Source organism: Callithrix jacchus, chromosome 11 (genome assembly GCF_049354715.1).
Source record: "Callithrix jacchus isolate 240 chromosome 11, calJac240_pri, whole genome shotgun sequence".
NCBI classification, from domain to species: Eukaryota; Metazoa; Chordata; class Mammalia; order Primates; family Cebidae; genus Callithrix; species Callithrix jacchus.
In genome coordinates, this window is record NC_133512.1 from 57,067,046 (window position 1) to 57,093,061 (window position 26,016).

A 26,016-nucleotide genomic window follows, 5' to 3' on the forward strand; every position below is an offset into this window, starting at 1 on the left:
TATAATGTGTTCAAATATGTTTTCAACTGTTCTGTTGGTGCTGAAGGAGTATAAATGATATCAAATACCGCTTTAAGTGGTGTTTAGCCCCAAAGAAAAGATAAATGTTGGAAATGTTATAAATTTTTTAATCACATTAGCTGGGTGTCGTGGCTCATGCCTGCAGTCCCAACTACTTGGGAGGCTGAAGAGGAGGATGGCTTGAGCCTGGAAAGTCGAGGCGGCAGTGAGCTATGATTGTGCCGCTACACTTCAGCCTGGGCAATGTGATACAGCAAGACCCTGACTAAAAAATAAAAATAGGCTGGGCACTATGGCTCAGGACTGTAATCCCAGTACTTAGGTGGGCTGGGGTGAGTAGATTGATTGAGCCCAGGGATTCAAGACCAGCCTGGGCAACATAGCAAAACCCCATCTCTACAAAAGATGCAAAAGATAAGCCAGGCGTGATGTCGCTTGCCATTAATCCCATATGCTGGGGAGGCTGAGGTGGGAGGATCACTTGAGCCCAGGAGGTGGACATTGCATTGAGCTGAGATGGCGCCACTGCACTGCATCCTAGGTGATGCAGAGCAAGACCCTGTCTCAAAAAGAAAATAGTAAATTTTTAGATCACAGAAACCGTAATGAAATTATCATATTTGGAGTGGTAGCAACCATTATTGCATACTTTTCTAGTTACTTGAGAATTTTCTGTGTTTGGTTGCTGGGATGTTGCCATGGTCACATTCCATGTAGGGATTGGAGTAGTGAACTGTGGAAGCAGTGATGATAGCTCAGGATGCCCAGGCTTGAAGCTAGGTTACCTGGGAAGTCTGGTGTGTGTTAAAGCCATACTGGACATGGACCAAAAGGCTCTGAGGAAACTGGTGGAATCCATCAGTGAAACTGTCAAGAGCTGTAAGTACTGGCCAGACTTCAGTGCTGCCTGAACATCTTGATTCATAGAAATGTTTAAAAAGCAAAAAGATGAGGATATATTAAAAAGATACAGGAGCCAACCTGAAAACTCCTAATGGCCAAACCTGGAACAACTTGAGCAGCAAAGTAACATAGTATTGATAGGCATCTTAGTCTATTTGGGCTTCTGAACAAAATACCATAGACTGGATGGTTTATAAGCAACAGAAGTGTACTTCTCACAGTTCTGGAGGCTGGGAAGCCCAAGGTTAAGACAGAGTCACTGTCTGGTAAGGAAGGGCCTGCTTGCTTTCTGGGTCATGGACGGCACTTCCTTGCTGTGTCCTCACTGAAATGGAAGGGACTAGCTAGCTTTCTGGGGCCTCTTACTTTATAAGAACACGAGGCCTAACTGCCTCCCAAAGGCCACCCTCCTAATACCATTACGTTGGGGGATAAAATTTCACCATGAATTTGGTGGGGGGCAGGGAGGGGCCCAAACAGACGATAGCAGTGTGTAACTCGTAGTATAAAATAAATACATGTGACTTAATACATAAATAAATAATAATTATAAATAAATGGAAAAGAGAAAAGTCTTCCTTATGGGAGAATTCTAAATAGTGGTATAGATACCACTTTCTAGGAAGTAGAGCTTATTTCCATTATTGAGTGACTAGCTTCAAACGAATATTGTGGAAAGAGAAAAACAGTAACTACGGTGGAGAGAGCTGGCAGACTCTAGCTTAACCAAATGATAAAGTTTAACATCCGTAGTGATATATCATGTTGAGATCATGTTTCTCTTTACATGTGACTAGAGCAGCAGTTTACCTCTGTGGTATTATTCCCCAAAACACACAATCACAGTCTAATCATGAGAAAAACAGGCACACAGCCAGATGTGATGACAAGCACCTATAATCCTAGCTACTGGGGAGGTTAAAGCAGGAGGATATTTTGAGCCCAGGAGTTCGAGGCTGCAATGAGCTCACACCACTGCTCTCCAGCCTGGAAAACATAGCAAGATTCCATCTCTTAAAAAAAAGAAAATAATAGATTTATAAAACAGGTAAACTTAAAATGATGACCATTTCATTCTACAAAATAAATCCAAAACTGTTATATTCATGAAAAGCAAGGAAAGATTGAAAACTATCACAGACAGGTTGGAGGAGGCATGACAACCTAATATGGTATCCCAGATTGAATTCTGGTATTAAAACAAAGGATGTTAGTGTAAAAACTGGAAATCCATTTAAAATCTATAGTTAACCAATGTAGTGTACCAATGTTAATACATTAGTTTTGACAAATGTACCATGGTTATGTAAAACATTAGCATTAGGGAGAAACTAGGTGAAGAGTATATAGGAACTCTTCGTAATATCTGTGCATCTCTTAATCTAAAATTATTCCAGACTACAATGGATCAGTTTCTAGTATCTCAACACCATCCTCATTAATGACCCATGGTGTCCTTTCTTTTTTCTTTTTTAGACAGAGTCTCACTTTGTCACCCAGGCTGGACTGTAGTAGTGGCACAAACACAGCACACTGCACCCTCAACCTCCCTAACTCAAGCCATTCTTTCACCTCAGCCTCTCTAGTAGCTTGGGCCTGCAGGCATGTGCCACCACACTTGGCTAGTTTTTGTATTTTTTGTAGAGATAGGGTTTCATTATATTGCCCAACTGGTCTCAAAATCCTGAGCTCAAGCAATCCGCCCACCTCGTGCCAGGATTACATGGTAAGGCCACCATGCCTGGCTTTACAATGGTTTCTTGACCACATGTACAAGGTATTTAGATATATTGAAATCTGAGATACACTGATAAAATTCAGGACAGGTTAGCTTATTACTTGCTGAAGATTGTATCTAAAATATTTGATTGCTTTTTTGGATGACTGTCAACATTTGACACTCAGAGCAGCTCTTGACTTATTATTCCAACCTCCCTTTTCTCAGACTTCCATTTTCACACCACTATTGGTGCTAACATTTCCATTCAGATAATAACTTTCTACCAGAGTTGAGCAGGGTTGCTTTCAGGCAAGCATTAATATGCTATATATAATGCATCTATACCTGAGCTTCCTTTTTCTTCATATTCCAAATAAGAAAAACATTCCAAGTTTTTGTCCTCAAAGCAGCTGCATTTGTTTTATGACCTAGCCTTGAAAATCACTGAGCCTCATTTTCACTGTACTCTATTGATTAAAACAGTTACAAAAATCCCCCTAGTTTTAAAAGGAGAACACATAGACCCCTATCTCTCTAAGAAAGGAGTATCAAAGTCACATTGCAGGAAGAGCATGTTCAATGGGATACATTGATATGATCATCTTTAGGAAAATGCAAACAGCCTCATCAGAATTCACCATTAATTAGGTAGTTTCAAGAATCTACTGCCAGGTGACCAGGCATGGTGGCTCATGCCTGTAATCCTAGCACTTTGGGAGGCTGAGGTGGGTGGATCACTTTAGGTCAGGAGCTCAAGACCAACCTGGACAACATGGTGAAGCCTCATCTCGACTAAAAATATAAAAATTAGCCAGGTATGGTGGCAGGCACCTGTAATCCCAGCTACTCAGGAGGCTGAGATAGGAGAATCACTTGAATTCGGGAGGCAGAGGTTGCAGTGAGCTGAGATCATGCCCCTGCTCTCCAGCCTGGGTGACAGAGCGAGACTCCACCTCAAAAAAAAAAAAAAATCTACTTCCAGGCCGGGCACAGTGGCTCGCACCTGTAATCCCAGCACTTTTGGAGGCCCAGGAGTTTTGAGACCAGCCTGGTCAACATAGTGTGAGTTCATCTCTACTAAAAATTTAAAAGTTAGTGGCCTTTGGATGGAGCAACTTGGGTGGAGCTGGAGGCTGTTATTCAAAGTGAATAACCCAGGAATGGAGAACCAAATATTGCATGTTCTCATAAGTGGGAGCTAAGCTATGAGGATGCAAACACATAAGAATGATACCACGGACTTCAAGGACTCTGTGGGAAGGGTGGGAGGTGGGTGAGGGATAAAAGACTACATACTGGGTACACTGTACACTGCCCAGGTGACGAATACACCAGAATATCAGAGATCACCACTAAAGAACATATTCATGTAACCAAAAACCATATGTACCTCAAAAACTATTGAAATGAAAAAAAAATTTTTAATTAAAATTAGCCAGACATGGTGGTGTACACCATGCTACTCAAGAGGCTGAGGCAGGAGGATCCCTTGAGCCCAGGAATTCAAGACTGCAAGTGGGCTATGATTTCACTGCTGCACTCCAGCCTGGGAGACAGAGAGAGACCCTGTCTCTTAAAAAAAAAAAAAAAAAAAAGGATTACATTTTATGCTTTTAGAGACTGAAGGAATCTGAGAGATCACTAAGTGTTATAGATGAGGGCAGCAAGACATAAAGAAGCTGTATGACTCGTGTAAGTCCCTCAGCTATTTAGGATAAGAAATGGAAGTGGAACCCAGTGGCTTATTAAGTCTTGGGTCCCCAGCCCACAAAGTCTCACCCATTGGTTCTCAGTCCTGATAGTGCATCAGATGCTTGTGCGCTTCTTCAGAATAGCATTTTACTGAGTCTGGAGTGAGAACCAGGTATGTGCATATTTAAATATTTCCATTTGAACACTGCAGATCTGATAAGTCACAAAAACTGACAGTTTATGTAGCATCTCAGGCTCCCTCCCCAGCTTTCTATCTTTATTTCCACCTCCCTATCCCAAACACTATCCCTCCAAGCCTGGCTTCCATGCTTCCAGCTTTCCTACTTCAATACTGCTTCACCAGATGGATTTTCCTAAACCACTTGTACTGTTATGCCCCTCTCCTGTTCCAAAATTTTCAGTGGCCAAACCCAAAGATTCTCAGCTCCTGGGGCATAGAAGTTGAGCTCTTGTTCAAAAGCTAATTCCTGGGCTTGCTGTTAACAGTTCTGGTTTAGCAGATCTAGGGCAAGTTCTGGGAAACTGCAAGCATGGGACAGTGGAAAGGGGGTTAATTCTCATACAAATGGTCCAAAAATGATACCATAAGAACCACTGCTCCTGTACGATAAATGTTAATCTTCTGACCATATTTATTTGGATTGAATAACTCAGTGATTAAGTTGTATTTATTTCTCTTTTCATTTTACAGTCAAAAAAGTGAGCTAGAGTGTCTCATGAGACTCTTCTACAGCTCGGTAGGAAGAGCTGGTGGAAGATTTGGTAACATTGGGCTAGATCATAACACATTTCGAGGAATCCCGTACAGTGTATTTGGAATGACTGATGATATGTTGATGAATAGGGGTAAGAAGTCATAAGAGACTAAAAAGAGCCAATCTGAAACAGCAAACATACACAAATTCCATTTTCATGAAAGACTTTGAATTTTTTTAACTCCAAACTAGAAGGCATAATTCCAGAAGTGTAGGCTGCAAACATTACTGGTTTGATTGTGAGGATGGTTTTCAATACAAACTCACTCAGAATTTCATATCTCATACCTGTACAGCTTTGAGAAATAACCAGTAGGGCCAGGCACGCTGGCTAATGCCAGTAATCCCAGCACTTTGGGAGGCCAAGGCAAGTGGATCACCTGAGGTCAGGAGTTAGATCAGCCTGACCAACATGGTGAAACCCTGTCTCTACCTAAAATAAAAAATGAGTGAGGCATGGTGGCACAGGCCTGTAATCCCAGCTACTTGGGAGGCTCAGGCAGGAGAATTGCTTGAGCCTGGGAGGTGGAGGTTGCAGTGAGCCAAGATTTTGCCATTGCACTCCAGCCTGAGTGACAAGAGCAAAACTCCATCTCAAAAAAAAAAAAAAGAAATAACCAATAATGAGCTAAGTAAGCTAGCAGTATCTTTTTTTCTTTTCAGGCAGTCTCCTTCTGTTGCACAGGCTGGAGTGCAGTGGTGCAGTCTCAGCTCACTGCAACTTCCACCTCCCAGGTTCAAGCAATTCTCATGCCTCTACCTCTAGAGTAGCTGGGATTACAGGGATGTGCCCGACTAGTAATAGATTTTTAAGATGTACAATTTGGTAAGTTTTGACACATGTATATACCTACTAAACCATCACCACAATCAAAATAATTAACATATTCATCATCTCAAAAAGAATAATGTTTTAACATTTTTATAGGAGAATAAAATTTCCAATTAAAAAATATTGTGTTATTTTAGTAATTTACCTTTAGATATTGTGTAAACTCTTTAGAACAGAATTTGTAACACTTTTTTTTAGAATAAACATTATAACTTCTGCTGATGTGTGGCTAGAATAATTATTAAAATGAGAAAAAAAAGAATAAACATGATCACATTAACTCCACTGTGTGTCTTCTAGGCTCATAGTAACTGTACAAAACATCACAAATGAAACTCATCACTGCTTATGGAGACATTCTTCTCCATAAGCAGTGATGAGTTCTTTTCTTTAAGAATATGGCGAAAAACACATTTCCAGTAATTTTGATTCTTTCAAGAAGACTGTGTCAAAACTTTTCCCCCTCAATTTGGGAGAAATATTTTTCTATCTATTCATACTTATATACTGTTGAATTACATGATAGCCCTAAATTACAATATACTTACATATTCTTTTTCAGTGTTTTTTGCATTTGACAAAGACAATGATAACTACATAAATATTAAAGAATGGGTTAAAGGATTATCAGTGTTTCTTCGAGGAACTTTTGAAGAAAAGCTGAAGTGTAAGATTTCTATATGTGATTACTGCCTTAGTAATATATAGTCAATTTTGTACTTGGTGAATGCCTAAATGTTTAAAAATATAAAATCAGTGTTCTTTATAGCAGCCTTACAAAAAATAGTTCATGACAGCTTAAAAAAAAAACAAGCAGATGAAATGGTTGGCATAATTGTAAGGTCATGGAAGAGTCCCCAGCCCCAGGGTTCCCAAACATTTCCTTCACTGGTTTTGGAATGCCCAAATGTTACCACCAGGTTGGGTCTTAGGCTTACAACCCATGCTAAGAACAGCAGCTAAGGGTCAGGGCTTGTGCTAACTTTGGTCAACTGGTAAGGCTGAGTTTCTAAGGCTGCCTCTGAGGAAACATGTATTATGTAGGGGTAATTCTTTTGTCTTTTCTTTGACATTTATGAATTTTTTAGTTTTTGTGTGTTGTACTTTTTTTCCCCACTCTAATTTTTCATGAGATAAGATAACTTTTAAATATAGTTTCCAGTTGGGTACGGTGGCTCACTACTGTAATCCCAGCACTTTGGGAGGCCTGGGTCAATGGCTCACTTGAGGTCAGGAGTTTGAGACCAACCTTGCTAACATGGTGAAACCCCATCTCTATAGAAAATACAAAGAGTAGCTGGGCATGGTTGAACATCCCGGTAATCCCAGCTATTAGAGAGGCTGAGGCAAGAGAATAGCTTGAACCCAGGAGGCAGAGGTTGCAGCGAGCTGAGATCATACCAGTGCACCCAGCCTGGGCAACAGAGTGAGACTCTGTTTCAAAAAATAATGAAAATAGATAAATAAATAAAAGTTTCCACTTAGGTTTGCTGCAGTGTTTTATACAAAAGTCTCACTGAAGAGTGAAAAGTGGTTTTCTGAATGTAAATTCTTGTGGTAATGCTAATATTTGGTGAAAATGGTTATGACACTGAATGCAGCTATACATGGTTGAACAGCCTCCCGTTAGCAAAAAATATTTCTCTAATCTCAGTTCCTAAAAATGTTTCATATACATTTAAAGATATGCTAATTTTGAGAAAATACTACTTTCTGATCAGGTTGTATTGCAAACTCATGTTTGCTATAGATTGAAGAAATTCAACAGAAAGACCCAACTAGCAGCCGGGCGCGGTGGCTCAAGCCTGTAATCCCAGCACTTTGGAAGGCCAAGGCGGGTGGATCACTAGGTCAAGAGATCGAGACCACCTGGTCAACATGGTGAAACCCCCATCTCTACTAAAAATACAAAAAAATTAGCTGGGCATGGTGGCACGTGCCTGTAATCCCAGCTACTCAGGAGGCTGAGACAGGAGAATTGCCTGAACCCAGGAGGCGGAAACTCCGTCTCAAAAAAAAAGACCCAACTAATCTGATACTCTCGAGTTTTATTCCTACTTTTGCGAAAACATTTAATTAGAATTACAAACTCCACAAAAGCTCCTTCACTGTGGGACTCCCTTATTCACAAATGACCTGAGTAAGATCATTTGTGGGATGAGTGAGTGAAGTTTGGTACTTACAAAAATCTAAGTCATGGAAAGCATTCTCTAGGAAGAGGTTATTTGATAATTTTGGATAGTGCAGATGGGCAGATCCCAAGGACATTCCTGATTCACCATCCAAATATATTCAGAAATGTTCTTTGCCAGGGATACAGTGAAGTGTGTACTTTGTTTTTGCACTCTATGTAAGAAGAGAATCATAATATAGATACACACGTTTATACATGTGTATGTGTATATATGTTTGCATGATCGAAGGCTTAAAAACTTTATCTCAAAGCTTCTTGATTGCAGCTTCATATCATTTTTAAACCTTCAATATAAATATCCAGAAATTATTCTTTTATTTTCACATCCTAAGGAATATTTAATCTGATAGAAAAAAATGCAGTAAAGAGTACTTTATTCTAAATTATCTCTACCATATAATGGATTAAATTAGTAATTGTATGGAATGTAAATTGTTTTTATCTTTTAGTTTCATAAATTGAAATAACTAAAGAGAAGACTAATGACATAATAACTGCTGTTTAAATCTTTTAACTTCTTTTGCTTTAAAAAGTCTGTTTTGAAGTTTATTTGAATGGAGATGGTTACATTTCTCAAGAGCAAATGTTTGACATGTTGAAGAACAGTCTACACCAACAGTCTTCTGAAGAAGATACTGATGAAGCAATAAAAGAACTGGTAGATTTAACACTGAAGAAAATGGTAAGAAAACTGCAATGAATTATATTCAATCAAATAGATATTAGATAAAGCTAAGGAAATGATTTCTTTTCTTGGTAATGAATGCATCCTTTATGAGTGCAGGAGTTTTTGTTTGTTCTCTGACCTATCTATTGTCTAGAACAATGCCTGGCTGATAGTGGCCCTCAATAAATATTTGTAGAATAGCTGGGCACTAAATGAATCACTATACAAAATGGATATTTATTTTATTATTTTAAAAACTTTTACTATCAGTAAAACCTCATTAGTTTCAGGGGAGAGCAGATGCAGTACATGTACAATTGAATGCTGCTCTATTTTGTCTTTATGACCTAACTCCTCCAATCCATCTAAATATTCATTATAATACAATAACATAATGATAAAAATAGTTGACCCCTATAGAGTGCTTTTTAAATGCGAGTCTCTTCAGGAAGCTTTAATGTGTGAAATTCATTTTATGTTTTATTTTATTTTATTTTATTTTGAGACAGATTCTCACTCTTGTCACCTAGGCTGGATCTCAATGGTGCGATCTCAGCTCACTGCAACCTCTGCTTCCTGAGTTTAAGTGATTCTTCTGTCTCAGTCTCCTGAGTAACTTAAATTACAGGCATGTGCCACCACGCCTGGCTAATTTTTATATTTTTAGTAGAGACAGGGTTTCACCATGTTGTCCAGGCTGGTCTCAAACTCCTGACCTCATGATCCGCCCACCTCAGCCTCCCAAAGTGCTGGGATTACAGGTGTGAGCCGCCGCACTCGGCCATGAATTCACTGTATCTTCAACACAAACTTATTGTCATGGGATTCTTCGGGTATCACTTTGCCAGCCAGAAACTTCTGTGGCTAGTGGCACCTTTGTCTAAGTTTTACTCGCGCCCACTGGAATTCTACCGACGGCCTGGCAGGCTGTGCTTGGCTTATGCTACTGGCCTGGATCCCATGCCTGCTAAGGGTGAGTCAGACAAAGGGTGTGTGAGTGAGTGACCATGGGGTCCAGCCACTGCACACAGACACTGGCTGTGGTGGGGTGGGCAACTCCAGGTGCCAGCACAGGCACTAGCTCTCTGTGAGGCTGCAGCTGGACCAGGTATACTGCAAGCAGCTTCCACAGTTGGCACCAGGGAATGTGGTAGTGGCCAGAAGCTTGGAGATACCAGGAACTGCAGATCCCCAAAGAGGGTGTCACATCCCTGGCTTGGGGAGCTCCTAGGTCTGGGCTCTCTGAAGGGCCACAGTTCGTCTCTCCTTCTTTCTTCTCTCCTTGTCACCCACAACATGGTGAGCAAGCGGCATGTTTCAGCCCTGTTTGTGTTACAGCTCTTTTAGCCCTACCATTCAGCAAATCCCGTTTTTGTCCTGCATCCAAGAAGAATGAAGTATGCAAACGAGTGGAGGGTGAGCAAGGCAAAGAGGAGTTTTACTGAGTAACAGAACAGCTCAGAGGAGACCTGCAGTGGGTAGCTCCTCTCCACAGGCAAGATGTACCATTGAATGTTCAGCTCTCAGCAGAGGGGAGACCCTGAATTGGGTAGCTCCTCTCCACAAGCAAGTCATCTCCTTGTCTCCTTGAGTCTGGCTGAGTCTCAGGGTTTTTATGAGCATCACAGGGGAAGAAGTGTGTGCTGATTGGTCCAATGTTAGTTATGAGCAGCCCAGAAAAAGTACCGTAAGTTCCCACTCTGGTCCAGGCCTTCCCCAGCTTGAAGGTGGGGTTTAATTGGGCACCCGCCCCTTTATACCCCTGATCCTGTCTGCCTCCTGCTGCTGTTCATGGCGCTCAGGTTGTTTGTGCCAACGGGTGCCTACAAGCCAGCGCTGAGCTGCCTTCAGCACCCCCTCAGCCTCCCTCCAATGCTAGTTAGTGTCCAAAGTCCAGAGGGGCCAAGTCAGCAGGGAGAGTCCACAAAGTGGCAGCAGGCGCTCACAAGCCTGCAGAGTAGGCACTGGGAGCAGGCACCTCCAAGCCTGTGGAGGGAATGGGATCCTTCCCAGTCCCTAAGAGTGCAGAGATGCCTGGGTCTGCAGCTGTGGCTTGGGTGGCTACAGCTGTGCCCAGGAGGGTAGGGCTCCTGCCTGCTATGTGGAGTGCATAGCCCCAGCCACGCCTCCTTGCTGCAGTTGGCACCTTTGCAGTGGCCGCTCCAGATGGATTCCTGTTGCCATTACTATGAGGTAGAAAATATTATCTCCATTTTGCACATGAGAAAACTGAAATACAGAAAACTTTACCCAAGGTAACCCTAGAAAATGAGGTGCATAATTCATCTCTCAATAAAACCCAAGGTAATTATTGGCTGAGTGCAGTGGCTCATGCCTGTCATCCCAGCACCTTGGGAGGCTGAGATGGCCAGATCACTGGAGGTCTGGAGTTCAAGACCAGCCTGGCCAACATGGTGAAACCTCATGTCTACCGAAAATATAAAAATTAGCCAGACGTGGCAGTGTGCACCTGTAATCCCAGCTTGAACCCAGGAAATGGAGGTTGCAATGAACCAGGATCATGCTACTGCACTCCAGCTTGGGTGACAGAGTGAGACTCTGTCTAAAAAAAAAAAAAGTTTAAGGTAATTATTTTACTATGGTCATGGTGATTTCTACCCTATTCTTTCTTTGATCCTAAGCTGGTTACCAGTGAGGTTTTGTGAATCTAAGGCAGCCCGGGCCCAGTTCACCTATATTACCTTGGAGTTCAGGAAGGAAACAGATGGTGGGAGGTTTTGCAGTCTCAGATCTAGCTAATGCAATCTCCAAAGTATCCTCTTCTTTTGGAAATACACTCACTAGGCCTGTTAAGGCTGAGGGTAGATTCATTCTTGAGAGACAGTATGCTCCCAATACTATACACACCCTTTTCTTGGTATCAATTTTTTTCATTTTTAATTTTTGTGGGTACATAGTAGGTATATATATTTATGGGGTATATGAGATACTTTGATATAGGCATGTAATGCATAATAATCACATCATGGTAAATGGGGTATCCATTCTCTCAAGCATTTATCCTTTGTGTTACAAACACTCCAATTATACTCTTTTAGTTATTATTAATATTATGTTTTTTCTTTTTTTGAGAAGGAGTATCACTCTGTTGCCCAGGCTGGAGTGCAATGGTGCCATCCCTACAATGCTCACCACAATCTCCGCCTCCCGGGTACAAGGGATTCTCCTGCCTCAGCCTCCCTAGTAGTTGGGATTACAGGTGCCAAAAATTAGATGGCCAGCTTAATTTTTGTATTTTTAATAGAGATAGGGTTTCATCATGTTGGCCAGGCTGGTCTTGAACTTCTGACCACAAGTGATCCATCCACCTTGGCCTTCCAAAGTGCTAGGATTACAGGTGTGAGCCACTGCACCTGCCTCTTTTAGTTATTTTTAAATGTACAGTGAAATGATTATTGACTATGGTCATCCTGTTGTGCTATCAAATACTAGGTCCTCTTATTCTTCCCATTTTTGTACCTGTTAACCATCCCCACCTCCCCCCAACACCTCTACTCCCCTTTCCAGCCTCTGGTAACCATCATTCTACTCTCTGTGTCCATAAGTACAATTGTTTTAATTTTAACTCCCACAAATAAGTGAGAACATGTGAAGTTTGTCTTTCTGTGTCTGGCTTATTTCACTTAACATAATGGCTTATAGTTCTATCCATGTTGTTGCAAACAACAGGATCTCATTCTTTTTCATGGCTGAAGAGTACTCCATTATATATATATGTACCATATTTTTTTTTCTGAGACTGAGTTTTGCTCTTGTTGCCCAGGCGGCACAATCTTGGCTCAAGGCAGCCTCTGCCTCCTCAGTTCAAGCAATTCTCCTGCCTCAGCCTCCTGAGTAGCTAGGATTACAGGCACCCGCTACCACACCCAGCTAATTTTCGTTTTTTTAGTAGAGATGGGGTTTTACCATGTTGGCCAGGCTGGTCTCAAACTCCTGACCTCAGGTGATCTGCCCACCTCTGCCTCCCAAAGTGCTGGGATTACAGGATTGAGCCACCGCACCCGGCCACATTTTTTTTTTAAATCTATTCACCTGTTGATAGACACATTGTTTCCTAAAAGTCTTGGCTATTGTGAGTGATACTGCAATAAGCATGGGAGTGCAGCTGTCTCTTCGATATCCTGATTTCTTTTAGGTACATACCAAGCAATGGAATTGGTGGATTATATGGTAGCTCTATTTTTAGTTTTTTGAGACAAGGCCTCACTCTGTCACCTAGGCTAGAGTGCAGTGGCATGATCACAGCTCACTGCAGTCATGACCTCCTGTGCGCAAGCCTTTCAAGCCTGCCTCAGCCTTTCAAGCAGCTGGGACTACAGGTATGTGCCACCATACCCAGCTAGTTTTTTAAATTTCTTTTTTTAGAGAGAGTCTTACTATGTTGTCCAGGCTGGTCTTGAACTTCTAGATTCAAGCGATCCTCCTGCCTCTGCCTCCAAAATTGCTAGGTTTGATGTGAGCCACCATGTCCAGTTTTGAGGAACCTCCAAACTATTCTCCATGGTTGTTGTACTAATTTAACTTCCCACCTACAGTTGACGAGGGTTCCCTTTTCTCCACATCCCTGGTAGCATTTGTTATTGCCTGACTTTGGGATAGAAGCCATTTTAATTGGGGTGAAATGATATCTCATTGTAGTTTTGATTTGCATTTCTCTGATGATCAATGAATGTTGAGTATCTTTTCATATACCTGTTTGACATTTCTACATTTTCGTTTGAGAAATGTCAGGTCTTCTGCCCATTTTTAAATTTTATTATTAGATTTTTTTCCTATAGAGTTGTTTGAACTCCTTATATATTCTGGTTATTAATCCCTTGTCAGTTGGATAGTTTGCAAATATTAATATTTTTTCCCATTCTATGGGTTTTCTCTTCACTTTGTTGATTTGCTGTGAAGAAGTTTTTGAACTTGATGTGATCCAATTTGTCCACTTTTGCTTTGGTTGCCTGTGCTTGTGAGAAGTCTTCACCCAGATCAATCAATGTCCTGGAGAGTTTCTCTTGATGTTTTCTTGTAGTAGTTTCATAGTTTGAGGTCTTACATTTATGTATTTAATCCATTTTGACTTAATTTTTGTATATGGTGAGAGGTAGGGGTCTAGTTTCATTCTTCTGCATATGGATATCTAGTTTTCCCAGCACCCTTTACTGAAGAGATTGTCTTTTCCCTAACATGTTTTTGATACTTTTGCCAAAAATGAGTTCACTGTAGATGTAAGGATTTGTTTCTCAGTTCTCTATTCTGTTCCATTGCTCTATGTGTGTGTTTTTATGTCAGTACCATGCTGTTTTGATTACTATAGCATTGTAGTATATAATTTGAAGTTACGTAACATGATTCCACCAGTTTTGTTCTTTGTTCAGGATAGCTTTGGTTATTCTGGGTCTTCTGTGGTTGCATATAAATTTTGGCATTGTTTTTTCTATTTCTGTGAAGATTACATTGAATTTGTAGATTGCTTTGGGTAGTATGGACATTTTAACAATATTGATTCTTCCAATTCATGAACGTGGAATATCTTTTCATTTTTTTGGGTTTCCTTTTCAGTTTCTTTCATTAGTATCTTATAGTTTTCATTGTAGAGCTCTTTTATTTCTTAGGTTAATTCCTAGGCATTTAATTTTATGTATGGCTATTGTAAATGGGATTACTTTTCTTCTTTTTCAGAATGTTGACATATAGAAATGCTACTGATTTTTGCTATGTTGAAATGCTATGTTGATTTTATATACCACATTACTGAATTTGTCAGTTCCAGTGTTTTTTGGTGAAGTCTTTAGGTTTTTCCAAATGTAAGATTATATCATTTACAAACAAGGATAATTTTATTTCTTCCTAATTTGGATCCCCTTTATTTCTCTCTTCTCTAATTGCTAGCTAGGACCTCTCCTTTGAAAGAAAATTAATGGAGTAAATTTTAATAATTACTCAAATTTTTCTATAGATTAGACTCTCAGCAGCCCTGATGTAATTGTGCCCATAAATGAAAAAAACAAGAACCTGTTGAAACCAATTCAATCAAGTGCTTAAAGGCATTCATAATCTCTACACATGCTATGTTTACTCCCTACTCCTGTACAACATACTTAATCTTTCATGATCCCTGTCATGAATGCTTCTTCACTCCAGGCAGCTTTGTCTTCTTAATTTATACTCATTTGCTGTCTTAATTCGGGTGGGCCACTCTTCTGCACTTCCTCCTCATACCTCTCTACCTATCCAGATCCCAACCATCCTTAAAGGTTCAGCAGTGGTCTCCAAGTCTTCTTCAGAACTGTTACTGCCATAATAACTCCCAGTGCCTTGCTCCTTAACAGAGCAACTTCACTGTTACCCTTTTTACCTGGTGGGCTCCCAAGTAAGAGAGCCTTTGTGGAGCAAATTCTACAAAAAAAAAAAAAAAAAAGCTTGAAAATCATTACCCTATTGTACTTATTTTTATCATAAAGTAGCCATATAATAATGAACTCCCCTCCTGAGATGTTTAATCAGCGTTAGATTAAAAAAAAGAAAGAAAGAAAAATAATGAACTTCCCCTAATTTTTACCTTATTTCTCCAATTAGAGTGTAAGTGTTTTAGGAGCACGGCTACATTTTATGTATCTAAGGTGACTCAGGTATGCCTATTAGAATAATAAAAATAAGGGGACTCTAAATAATTTTTTATTTATGTAGAGAGTCTACAGAAGTGTGACAGCTTTTACTTGGTAAAATTTTTTTTAGTCTAGAGAGCTATTTTCCATGCAAAATTTAAAACAAGCATTTATCAAGAAATATCTCCTCTCTAGGATTATGACAATGATGGCAAGATATCGCTTGCAGACTTTGAAAAAGCAGTAAGAGAAGACAGACTTCTGTTGGAGGTGTTTGGACCATGTTTACCAGAACAAAGGTATAGTTACTAGTGCCAGCAGCCCAAATAGATTCAGAAAAAATTTTAAAGGGCCAGAAAGTAATACTTGCTAGACACCCTCCCCTGTTGGGCTGCAGCCACTGCTGACGTTAAGGCAATTATTGAGAGTTCAGCCCCATCCTGGCATTTGGGCCCCAAGAAGACATTCATGATTATTTCAGCAACTATATTCAAGACTTTCATTGAGCTTTTAACCTCTTTAGCAACACACAATTCCTGTTTCCTGTAAGTATGGTGTATTTCCCAATCCAAATCTAGGGTATATTGGCTTAAGGAATAAAACACTGAATGAAGCGTTTCAGCAAGTATACCACAAACTACTAGAACAGTTGATCCCTTTCAACCCCATTAATGTCAATGTTTTTAAAATTTTGGAGACATGGAGTACTTTATGCTTATAAAGGTTTTTCATGTATGCATCTGACAAAAGTTTTCTGAGCTGCAAGTGTCAAATAATTGTCAATCTAATAATTGATTTGGCCTTACATATTCTTCCTTTATCAACTGTACTTTTCAAACACTGGTATACAAAAACACTTTTTTTTTCTTTTTTGAGACAGAGTCTTCCTCTATTGCCCATACTGGAGTGCAGTGGTACAATCTCAGGTCACTGCGACCTCTGCCTCCCGGGTTCAAGTGATTCTCATGCGTCAGCCTCCTGAGTAGCTGGGATTATAGGCATTTACCATCACGCCTGGCTACTTTTTTGTATTTTTTGTAGAGATGGGGTTTTCGTCATGTTGGCCAGGCTGGTCTCGAACGCTTGACCTCAAGTGATCCTCCCACCTTGACCTCCCAAAGTTCTGGGACTACAGGTGTGAGCCACCATGCCTGAAATAATAACCTATCTGGAAATTTTGTAAATTAACTTGCAAGTTATTAAGCTATTCTTATCCATCTCAACTCATCTCTCTATTTGTCCCCCTGTGGTTTATTCCCTCTACCCCACATTTTAACTTTCTGGAAACGTGTGGTAAAAGGCAATGTATAAAAGGCAGGCTTCCAATCTGAAAAGAGATGGGTGAAAACAGTATATAGCATAATGGACTAGAAGAGAGTAACAACTTAGGATGGAACAGCCAACAGTTCTTCAGTTGCTCCCAGAGTTCATGTGTAGCCCAGTTATCTAGAGCCTTACTATTCAAAGCATGGTCTGTGCACCAGGAGCATTGGCAGCACCTAGGAACTTGGGAAAAATGCAGAATCTCAGGCCCCACCCAAAACCAACTGAACTTGAATCTTTGTTTGGCTGCTTGATACCACAAAGGTTTCTTTCTTTCTCTCCTCATGATTATGTTGGTGGTGATGAGGAGTGCTGACTTACACAAGGTCACAAGGCTTATCAGGAACCCATTCAGAAGCACATGACCCATTTAGCAGCTCCTCTCCTTAAGTGTCAGATAACTTTTGTCATGCAACAAATCTCTAGAGCTCTTTTCATCTTCCAAAACTGAAATTCTATACCTACTAAATAATAACTCCTCATTTTCCCTCCCCACAACCTCTGGCCACCACCACTAGAATATGTATTTTAACAAGATCCTGAGGTAGGGATCATAACAACTTACTTATAGTCTGAGAAGCCTAAGTAGACAGCAATTTGCTCTTCCAATTTTATGCTTAGGTCTCTAATATATCCTTTACCTTGAGATTTCAGCAAAAACTGTATCTAATTACCTCCCATGGAAGTAGGGCCTATCCTCCTTATCTGCAGCTTGCTGTTAGTACCATTTTCCACTTAGAGCCATCCTAGGAAATTTAGATCAGTACATCATAGCTGAAATGGAACCTTATTAACTGATATGTTCAAATTCAATCTGCTAGGCAAGAGGCCATTAAAGATAGGGAGAAATGAAAACAACGCCATGGTATGAACCTTCTTAAGTTATTTTTATCAGCAAAGAAACTGGCCAAGTGCAGTGCATCAGGCCTGCAATCCCAGTACTTTGGGAGGCCGAGGTGGGTGGATCACTTGAGCCCAGGAGTTCAATACCTGCCTGGGTAACACAGTGAGACCTTGTCTCTACTAAAAATAAAAAAAGAAAAATAGAGACAGCCTAGATATACTGAAATTTCCAATTATGTGATCCATTGACAGGAAAAAATGAGGCTATGCCACAAATAGTAACAGAAGTCTAGAATTTACAAATACTGATTTATTTTTGTATTGCCACAGGTCAAGCAAATTCTTCTTAAAAGTTAACTAAAGCCAGATTTGTTCTACTTTTTACTTCACATAATTGTCTTGATTTCGAAACTCTGGCATTCGGAAACATCCTGACTTCTAGTGTTTCAATGACTCATTCAATAATTGTATTATAATCAGAAACAGATCCTGGTCGCCTATCTTTATTTTTAAAGTTTCCATATTTGCTTCAATTAACTTACATATAATTACTGCACATGAGAGGTAATGTTATAAATGACAAGAATAGTTTGTAACATTAAGTATGGATCAAAAAAAAGAAGAAATGACTTTAGACAAATAGCTTGAATGAAATTACAAAGAGTGCGTTAAAAAATACCAGCAGTAAAATCTTTGAAGAATTAAAACGATAGGCTAAAAATAAAAAATAAATGCTCTTTCCAGAAAATACTGATTTGCTGCTGGTACTCTATATTCTTCTTCTTTGTTTTAGTGGATGACTTGTATGAACATTTTCTGACTTGTCCTCCGGAAGCTTTGGCACAGATGAAATTACCTAATTAAAAAAAAAGAATCATTAAAACTTAGTTTCTATAGTGCAGGAATAAATAAGTTATTAGAAGAGGTAAGATTACATCCAATAGTTTAATCCTTGACGTCACTTTTGAGGCAGAGTTGGCCTAAGTTACAGCCTATGATCTAGGCACAGAGTAAAGTTTTCTGTTCAAACACTGATGAGAGTAAAATTTCTAAAGCTATTTCAAAAGAAAAAAGAAATTGGAGGAAGAAAAGTGAACATATGCTCTACTTTAACAATCCTTTATAGATCTAAAGTCACTTGTTATTTTACGAATACAGATAGATATCCTGGTTTTGCATTCCTGAAACATTGATAATGTCTGATAGATTTGGGGGGAATGAAACATTTAGAGAAATGAGCAGAAAGCAGTATAATCCTCAATTTCCTAGGTGAAAAAGGAAAAGCAAACACACCATTAGAAGCATGTACAAAGAGCGTACAGTAAGTCAAAACAGAGTAAAAGAGTCTTCATTTGAAATGGAAAATATTAGAAACTATAGTAAATTTTATTTAATATTTCTTTTTTGTTGTTCTACTATTTCTAGAAGGACCTAGATTTTGGACTTCACACGTTTTTCTTGAAAATGTAATCAGCTCTGGCTAAAATAGCTGTGTATCTATGTCTATGCCTCAGTTCAGCCATAACTGAAGGAAGGGTGACAGCACAAACTGAAAAACTTTTTTTTTTTTTTTTGAGACAGGGTCTCACACTGTCACCCAGGCTGAAGTGCAGTGGTATGATCTTGGCTCACTGCAACCTCCACCTCCCAGGCTCAAGTGATCCTTCCACCTCAGCCTCCCAAGTAGCTGGGACTAAAAGAGTGTACCACCATGCCTCGCTAATTTCTGTAAATTTTTGGTAGAGATGGGGTTTCACCATGTTGGTCAGGCTGGTCTTGGACTCCTGGGCTCAAGCAATCTGCTCGCCTCAGCCTCCCAAAGTGCTGAAATTATTGGTGTTAAGCCACTGTGCCCAGCCTAAACTGAAAAATTAAAGAAGGCTTCAGGACAAAAACTGTGTCCATGGATTTTATTAAATAATGCCTCTTTAATCAGGTAATAATTTTTATGTAAAAAATGTGCATATAAGAAATTATACTACCTTAGCCTCCCTTAATCACATTGTAAAACATGAGTAGAACTGTGAAAAGTACTTTCTGCATCTTGGAGTAAATGAAAGAGAATGTTATAACCCTCAGTTTATGATTTGTAACAGCAGCCCCTACTCCCACTCCACAAAAAGGTGTCTTTCAAAAGCTAACTCAAATGTTAACTTTATTTGTGCTTAGGAAATGGAAAATGATTATGTAAATGACATTTAAAAAAAGACTACCTAGGCAGCACAATCTGGTCCTAATCATTTGAGAAGTCTATATTTGAAATGCATACCTGGAGGCCCAATTTTTAGAAATCTCATCACCTATTGCTCTTTATCACAAAAGCAAATTAAGCATTTTGAATTTTATATAAATGTAATAACTCTAACTTTGAGAGAAATAATTTATAATACTTTTCCTTCTTAACTCTGGCTCATATTAGAACTATCTAAGGAGCTTTTAACAAAAATGGCAGGTCTGGGCTCCACTCTCAGAGATTGATTTAAATGGCTGAAACCACTGCTTTAATATTTTGTATCTACAGTGACATAAAATGTTCATTGTTTAAGCAAGTCTTAACAGTATCAAAGCAAATAAAAATGTGAGCCAAATTCAATTATTTCAACAGAGAACCGTAGAAAAACACGTCAAAAAACTAAAAGGTGAAAAAAAAATTACTATTGTTCCCACAAATAATTCTCCATTTAGTTAGTCCTGTAACCAAATCGTCTCTTAGAACAGTTTTTTTTTTAAAAAATAACCTTACCTCTTTAAGTTTATTCCGAATTAAATTTGCCGTTGTATTCAATGAGTCATCATGCATATCCACTTTAGATATGTCTGGTAACAGAGGTCCAATCATAACCTCATTACTACTTGGGTTTGTTTCAAGAAAAGTTCCAAGTTTACGATCATCTTCTCGTCTTCTTTTGCGCTCCTGCAGTTGTGTTGTCCTAGGCATAAATCTGTCAACTGCCTCTGAAGGAATAATAGCCTTTCGTGCACCCTGGCAGTCTACTGAGTTTTTGAAAGGGTTTATCTGTGTTTTCTGCAAAGAGTCACTGTGGTTATAATGCTCCATTGTTTTATCATGGTTTCTACCATACTCAGAGGAGTTTGATGCTCTATCTACATGCTTCCCAGATGAACACATACATTTTGAGGAGAAATAACATAAAGGCAATTCACAGGAATATGGAAGATAAGGATATGAGTTCCCTGCAGAAGTGTTCAGAGCAGTTGTACAAAATCCAGACATCTCTGAGTGGAAGTCTTGTCTAAAATCCTCTGTGTCTTTATGCTCTGTAACCAATTTCTTCTTTGTCACATAATGGTCTTTTTATTACAATTTAAAAGGTGAGAGAAAGGAAAACAGAGGTAGTTTATTGTTTGCATCATTCAGAATCATATAATTTTAAAAATCACTTAAAAATGGTAACAAATTCTACACCAAAAAATCTATTTCTTGAGAAGGGAATATATTCATGTGGTTTAAAACCTAAAATGGATAAAAAGATATGTAGCATCAAGTGTCACCCTTTCCTTGCTCTCCATGGGCCTGGTTTCATCCCATAAGTAAGCGCTATTGTTCTTTATTTATCTGTTCAATATGCCTTACTTTGCTTCCTCCTACCTCCCATTCTTTTTCTCCCCACTAAAAAAGGTAACCTGTAATATGTACTTCTTCTGCACCTCTGTATTTTCCACTTCACTGTAGATCTTATATAGTTTTTCCATATCATTATATACAATCCTTTTTTTTTGCAATTTCAGAGTATTCCAGTCATGCTGCCTAGCCTGTGTTTGTTAGTTATTAAAGAAAGCAATATGTGTGGCTTACTTCTAGGGCTGGAAAGGACCTCTTCCCTGGTTTACTCTCCCAAAAGCAGACTAAAACATCAGTGGGGTGCGGAAGATGTGGTAAAGATGAAATTGGCTATCTGTTGATGATAGTTAATGTTAATACACGGGAGGTATGTTATCTTAGTTTTTCTACCTGTGTGTTTTGAAATTTCATTAATAGAAGTTTTTGAAAAGACCAAATATACAATTATGTGTAGATGCTAGAATGCTGCAGATAAAATAGAGCTTAACTAAAGTGTTCAAGGCCAAAAAAGTCATAGTTTAACAACAATGAATCTAATTCCGAGGGGGCAGGGCAAAAAGGTCTTAAGGGTAAGGGGAGCAAATAATGAAGATAATGCTAGGCCACCACTAACATTGAGATGATTAAAGCAGTTTAAAAGTAAGCTCTGGACAGGGAGTCCAAAGCTTGGGTTTTAATCCTTATTTTTGTCCTTAATTTATCTCTAGTAATATAGGCCAGTCACAAACTCTGAGACTCAGCTTCCTCACCAAGAAGTAGGACACAGGTCAGATAATGTCAAAGGTCTTCCTCCACACTAATATTTTATAATTTCCTTTCCGTTTTCTATTTTTTTTTTTTTTTTGTATATTTTATAATTTCCTTTGCCACACAAATATACAAATTTTCCTGGTGCTATTTACATATCTTACAAATTAATGTCTACAAATGACTGGGGATTCTCAACAGCTCTCTTGCCAGATTTCTGAGTAAGTTTTCCAAGAGTTTTCTCACTTTATTTCTCTCTACCACTATCTGGTAGAAGGGGCATGTGGGGCATTTATGCGGTTGCTTGGTCAAAAGTAGAACTTCTCCACGATTAGCAGTGACAATTAGTCTGCAAATCACAACTGCCCACTGCATTCTGGTCAAAGCCTTAATTCCTTAGCAGGGACACAAGGCCCTTCGTGATTTACTTCCTATCCACTATTCTAAACTTATCTGTCACTGAAACCTCTGGGCTTTGATTATATTGTATGAGTTAAAGTTTCTTAAATACATGATGCTCATTTATTCCTCTAAGCATTTAAACATCCTGCCTGGCTTGCCTTTCCATCTTTTCCTCTCCCTTCTAAGTAATGTCTACTTATCCTTCAAAATTCAGCCACTTCTAACAGACTGGATGAAGTCTTCTATGAACCAATATTTCTCCCTTCTCAACCCAGATTATGTAGTACGCTGCAGAGAACTCTGTGGTTTACACTTACTGAATACTGTGATGATTTACTTGCCTCTCTTCCCACTAGACTGGGAACTGCATGATGACACACTTGGCAGAGTGCCTGACACACAGAAGGCATTTAGCAATATGCTTTCCATACCTCTATTTTTAGTAGTTCTTACTACATATGCCTTTCGCACTGCTAGTTTTTTTCTAGTTTCTTCAACTGTTTCAAATTCTGGAGCATAGCACACATGAAGCAATCCACCGAAAAAACTCTGTTCATCCATTTTTCTCTTGGCTGTCCTGAATGGAAATACAAGATAGCATGGTTTTTTTAAATCCAGATTTACTTACAAATGAGAGCTTAACTAGTATACAATACCTGGAGCTAAAGCCAAAGTCCAGCTTTTGCAATGTGTATGTATATATCCTGTGGACTGGGAATCAAGATGCTCTGTTTGTGGATGGTATTCATACCACCCATCCAGTATGTACTCTTAGAGCCTTCTCTTCCCTTTAAACCTCTTGGATTTGTTCCCTAGTCTTTAAGCAACTAAGGACCCAGCTGGTTGGCCTGAGGTATGTAAACTCTGGTCATAAAATAGAGCTTTTCTGTGGCCCTGAAGAGTTAGTTCATATCCAATTAAGCTTTTTCAGCACAATGTATTTCTGTAATGGGATTTATGCCTTAAAAATCAGATGAAAAATACTATAATCATAATACCTTCAATAACTGAGGAAATACTAAATATATAACAATGAGAAAATAAAAATGTTATTCAGTCAATACTTACTAAACATCTATGATATGCCAAGTACTACAATAAATAAATTTAACTACTCCTATATCCAGGGATAATATTAATACTTGTTGAGATTTTATCATATGCCAAGCAATGTCATAAGTGCTTCCCTTGAATTAATACCTCACAACTGTATAATGAAAGTGAAGCACTAGGACATTATATAACTTAGCCATGCTCATACTCTCGTTTGAGGAGCAAGGATTCAAATAAGGCATTGCATACTTCAGCTTTTTTTGAGCAGAGGGCTTATATCAGATAGAAGGCTGGAAAAAACTGAGTCAATTCGCAGAAAGGAGTGACAATAGCTAATGCTTACTGTATTCTGACCAGGAGGGACTATGCTAAACCCTTTATATGGATCATCTCATTTCATCAGCATACTACCTCAAGAAGGTCCCTTTAGCATATAGATTTTATGGAAGAGGAAAAACAGGTTTAACCTGGTTAAATAACTTGTCCAAGGTCATGAAGCTAGTAAGCAGTTGGACTGGAAAACTTACTCCAAGCCCAACTTTTTGTTTTATTTTTTTGAGACAGTGTCTCACTCTGTCCCCCAGGCTAAAGTGTAGTGGCCCATAAACAACTCACTGCAACCTATGCCTCCTGGGCTCAACTGATTCTCCCACCTCAACCTCCCAAGTAGCTGGGACTACAGGCATGCTCAGCTTGATTTTTGTATTTTTCGTAGAGGCAGCGTTTCACCATGTTGGCCAGTCTGGTCTTGAACTGGGCTCAAGCAATCTGTCCACCTTGGTCTTCCAAAGTGCTGGGATCAAATTCAACTTTTTTTTTTTTTTTTTGAGACAGTCTCACTCTTGCCCAGACTGGAGTGCAGTGGTGTGATCTCAGGTCACCACAACCTCCACTTCCTGGTTTCAAGTGATCCTTGTGCCTCAATCTTCCCAGTAGCACAGGCTTGTGCAACCACACTTGGCTAATTTTGTATTTAGTAGAGTCAGGGTTTCACCATGTTGCTCAGGCTGGGCTTGAACTCCTGACCTCAGGTGATCCCCCTATCTCGACCTCCCAAAGTGCTGGGATTATAGGTGTGAGCCATGTGCCTGGCCTCAAACCCATCTTTTTTTTTTTTTTTTTTTTTTGAGAGCCTCGCTTTATAACATAAAAATAGATAAGGCATTGCATACTTCAGCCTTTTTGGACTCTAAGCTGGAGTCCTGTGGCATGATCTTGGCTCACTGCAATCCTCCACCTCCCAGGTTCAAGTGATTCCCATGCCTCAGCCACCTGAGTAGCTGGGACTACAGGTCCCAACCACCACGCCCAGCTAATTTTTGTACTTTTAGTAGAGCTGGGGTTTCTGTCATGTTGGCCAGGTTGGTCTTGAACTGTCGACATCAAGTGATCTGCCTGCCTCAGTCTCCCAAAGTGGTGGGATTACAGGCGAGAGCCACCGTGTCCTAACTTCAAACCCAACTTTTAATCTACCACACCACAGGACATTAAATTGTTAAGCATGGGAATGATGTGATGGGAACAGTGCTTCAAGTAAAGTATACCTTTAAAAAGGCTAGAGGAAAATAAGTGGAATATAGGCTAGATTACATTGAATGAGGTATGAATGAGGGAAACTTGGGCCCAAAATGATAGAAATATGAATGGAGAAAATGAGTCACTGCTTAACTTGCACATTACCTTGCACTTTGTAAGTTCACAAATTTAATAAGATAAACTTCAGTAAAGTCTTCTGCCGGGTATTCATCTAGAGCATTATACTGTTCAATTGGACCATATAAAGCGAATCGCTCAACTAATTCTTTCATGGCTCCCACAGCAGGAACTCCTTGTATTAGTAAGTACTGAGATTCCAAATTGATTGTATATACCTGAAAGAAATGCAGAGTCGTTAAATGTATCTCGCAAATAAACCTAGGACGAATCTGCCTCTATTTTTTTTTAAACAGCGCTTTCAAAACAAGAAATAATCTGTTCAACCCAAACACAAAATAAAATGTCTCTCATTCCCTCTGCATAAAGAGTAACAGCCCATGTGAGAGGGTACCTAACAAAGGCATATAACAGACTACCTTCAGTCGACATTTTTTTCCAGAAATTGAGTCGGTAGAATTCACCGGGAACAATCACTCAACGAGTATTCACTGAGCGCTTACCTTGTGCCAAGTAGTACTGTAAATACAGAAGATCCAATGACTAAAACCAAGCCTTACTCTCGTGGAGGTGCTGTTCTAATAGTTGACCAAAAGGATCGTGAGAATCTTTGATAACTGACCCAAGCAAGGTTCTTCACGCTAGCTCTAAAGAGAGAGGGATCTGACAGCAGCCTTGTCCTGCCCTTATTTCTGTAGACTGGCTATATGGCGCTAGCACTCATATAAAGCTACCGAAGAGAGCGAATGAAACCAAAATCACTTTACCTTGACAGCACGAGGCCGTCGTCCCTCCCGATATTTGGCCCGCGTGTCGCATACCGCCCGCTGGACGTGGTGGTCAAATACATTCCCTAACTCCCCACCGCTCGACGCCATCTTGCCTGCTTTGATCCTCGCAGGGAGGACAACATCCGCCCTGCTGAGCTCCCTTTTCCCCAATAAGAGAGCGAGATGAGTCAAGGAGTCCCACGATTGGCTGGAGAATCGA

At 39.6% G+C, this 26,016-nt stretch overlaps 2 protein-coding genes and 1 long non-coding RNA gene across 4 annotated transcripts; 2 read left to right on the top strand and 1 right to left on the bottom strand.

The window, feature by feature from the left end:
* The first annotated feature begins 575 nt into the window (after positions 1 to 575).
* On the top strand, positions 576 to 9,446 carry LOC144578367 (calaxin-like). The gene is made up of 4 exons (XM_078342763.1): positions 576 to 900; positions 6,507 to 6,611; positions 8,672 to 8,820; positions 9,315 to 9,446. The coding sequence occupies exons 1-4, from the start codon at positions 720 to 722 to the stop codon at positions 9,333 to 9,335; spliced, it is 456 nt and encodes a 151-aa protein (XP_078198889.1). The 5' UTR covers positions 576 to 719; the 3' UTR covers positions 9,336 to 9,446.
* A 199-nt stretch (positions 9,447 to 9,645) lies between these two features.
* On the top strand, positions 9,646 to 19,298 carry LOC144578368 (uncharacterized). The gene is made up of 3 exons (XR_013523947.1): positions 9,646 to 9,778; positions 15,618 to 15,721; positions 19,170 to 19,298. It is a non-coding gene; the product is annotated as an uncharacterized LOC144578368 (long non-coding RNA).
* Positions 17,879 to 25,941, bottom strand: RBM48 (RNA binding motif protein 48). 2 transcript variants are annotated; one of them, XM_035253874.3, is made up of 5 exons: positions 25,910 to 25,941; positions 25,054 to 25,244; positions 22,752 to 22,897; positions 20,332 to 20,900; positions 17,879 to 18,444 (listed from the first exon to the last, which is right to left on the bottom strand). In XM_035253874.3, the coding sequence occupies exons 1-5, from the start codon at positions 25,937 to 25,939 to the stop codon at positions 18,358 to 18,360; spliced, it is 1,023 nt and encodes a 340-aa protein (XP_035109765.1). In that variant the 5' UTR covers positions 25,940 to 25,941; the 3' UTR covers positions 17,879 to 18,357. The 2 variants fall into 2 exon arrangements, with proteins under 2 accessions (XP_035109765.1, XP_003733649.2); XM_003733601.6 differs by having other exon boundaries at positions 25,794 to 25,923.
* Positions 25,942 to 26,016: the final 75 nt, after the last annotated feature.

What these genes read in the sequence shown, in the direction of transcription:
- RBM48 (XM_003733601.6), bottom strand. Translation starts at nt 25,904, where the DNA reads ATGGCGTCGAGCGGTGGGGAGTTAGGGAATGTATTTGACCACCACGTC. An exon ending in GACGGCCTCGTGCTGTCAAG is followed by an intron (nt 25,245 to 25,793) that starts GTAAAGTGATTT and finishes CATTTCTTTCAG; the next exon opens with GTATATACAATCAATTTGGA. An exon ending in GTGAACTTACAAAGTGCAAG is followed by an intron (nt 22,898 to 25,053) that starts GTAATGTGCAAG and finishes ATTTCCATTCAG; the next exon opens with GACAGCCAAGAGAAAAATGG.
- LOC144578367 (XM_078342763.1), top strand. Translation starts at nt 720, where the DNA reads ATGGTCACATTCCATGTAGGGATTGGAGTAGTGAACTGTGGAAGCAGT. An exon ending in TTTTGAAGAAAAGCTGAAGT is followed by an intron (nt 6,612 to 8,671) that starts GTAAGATTTCTA and finishes TGCTTTAAAAAG; the next exon opens with TCTGTTTTGAAGTTTATTTG. An exon ending in ATTTAACACTGAAGAAAATG is followed by an intron (nt 8,821 to 9,314) that starts GTAAGAAAACTG and finishes ATTTTGAGACAG; the next exon opens with ATTCTCACTCTTGTCACCTA.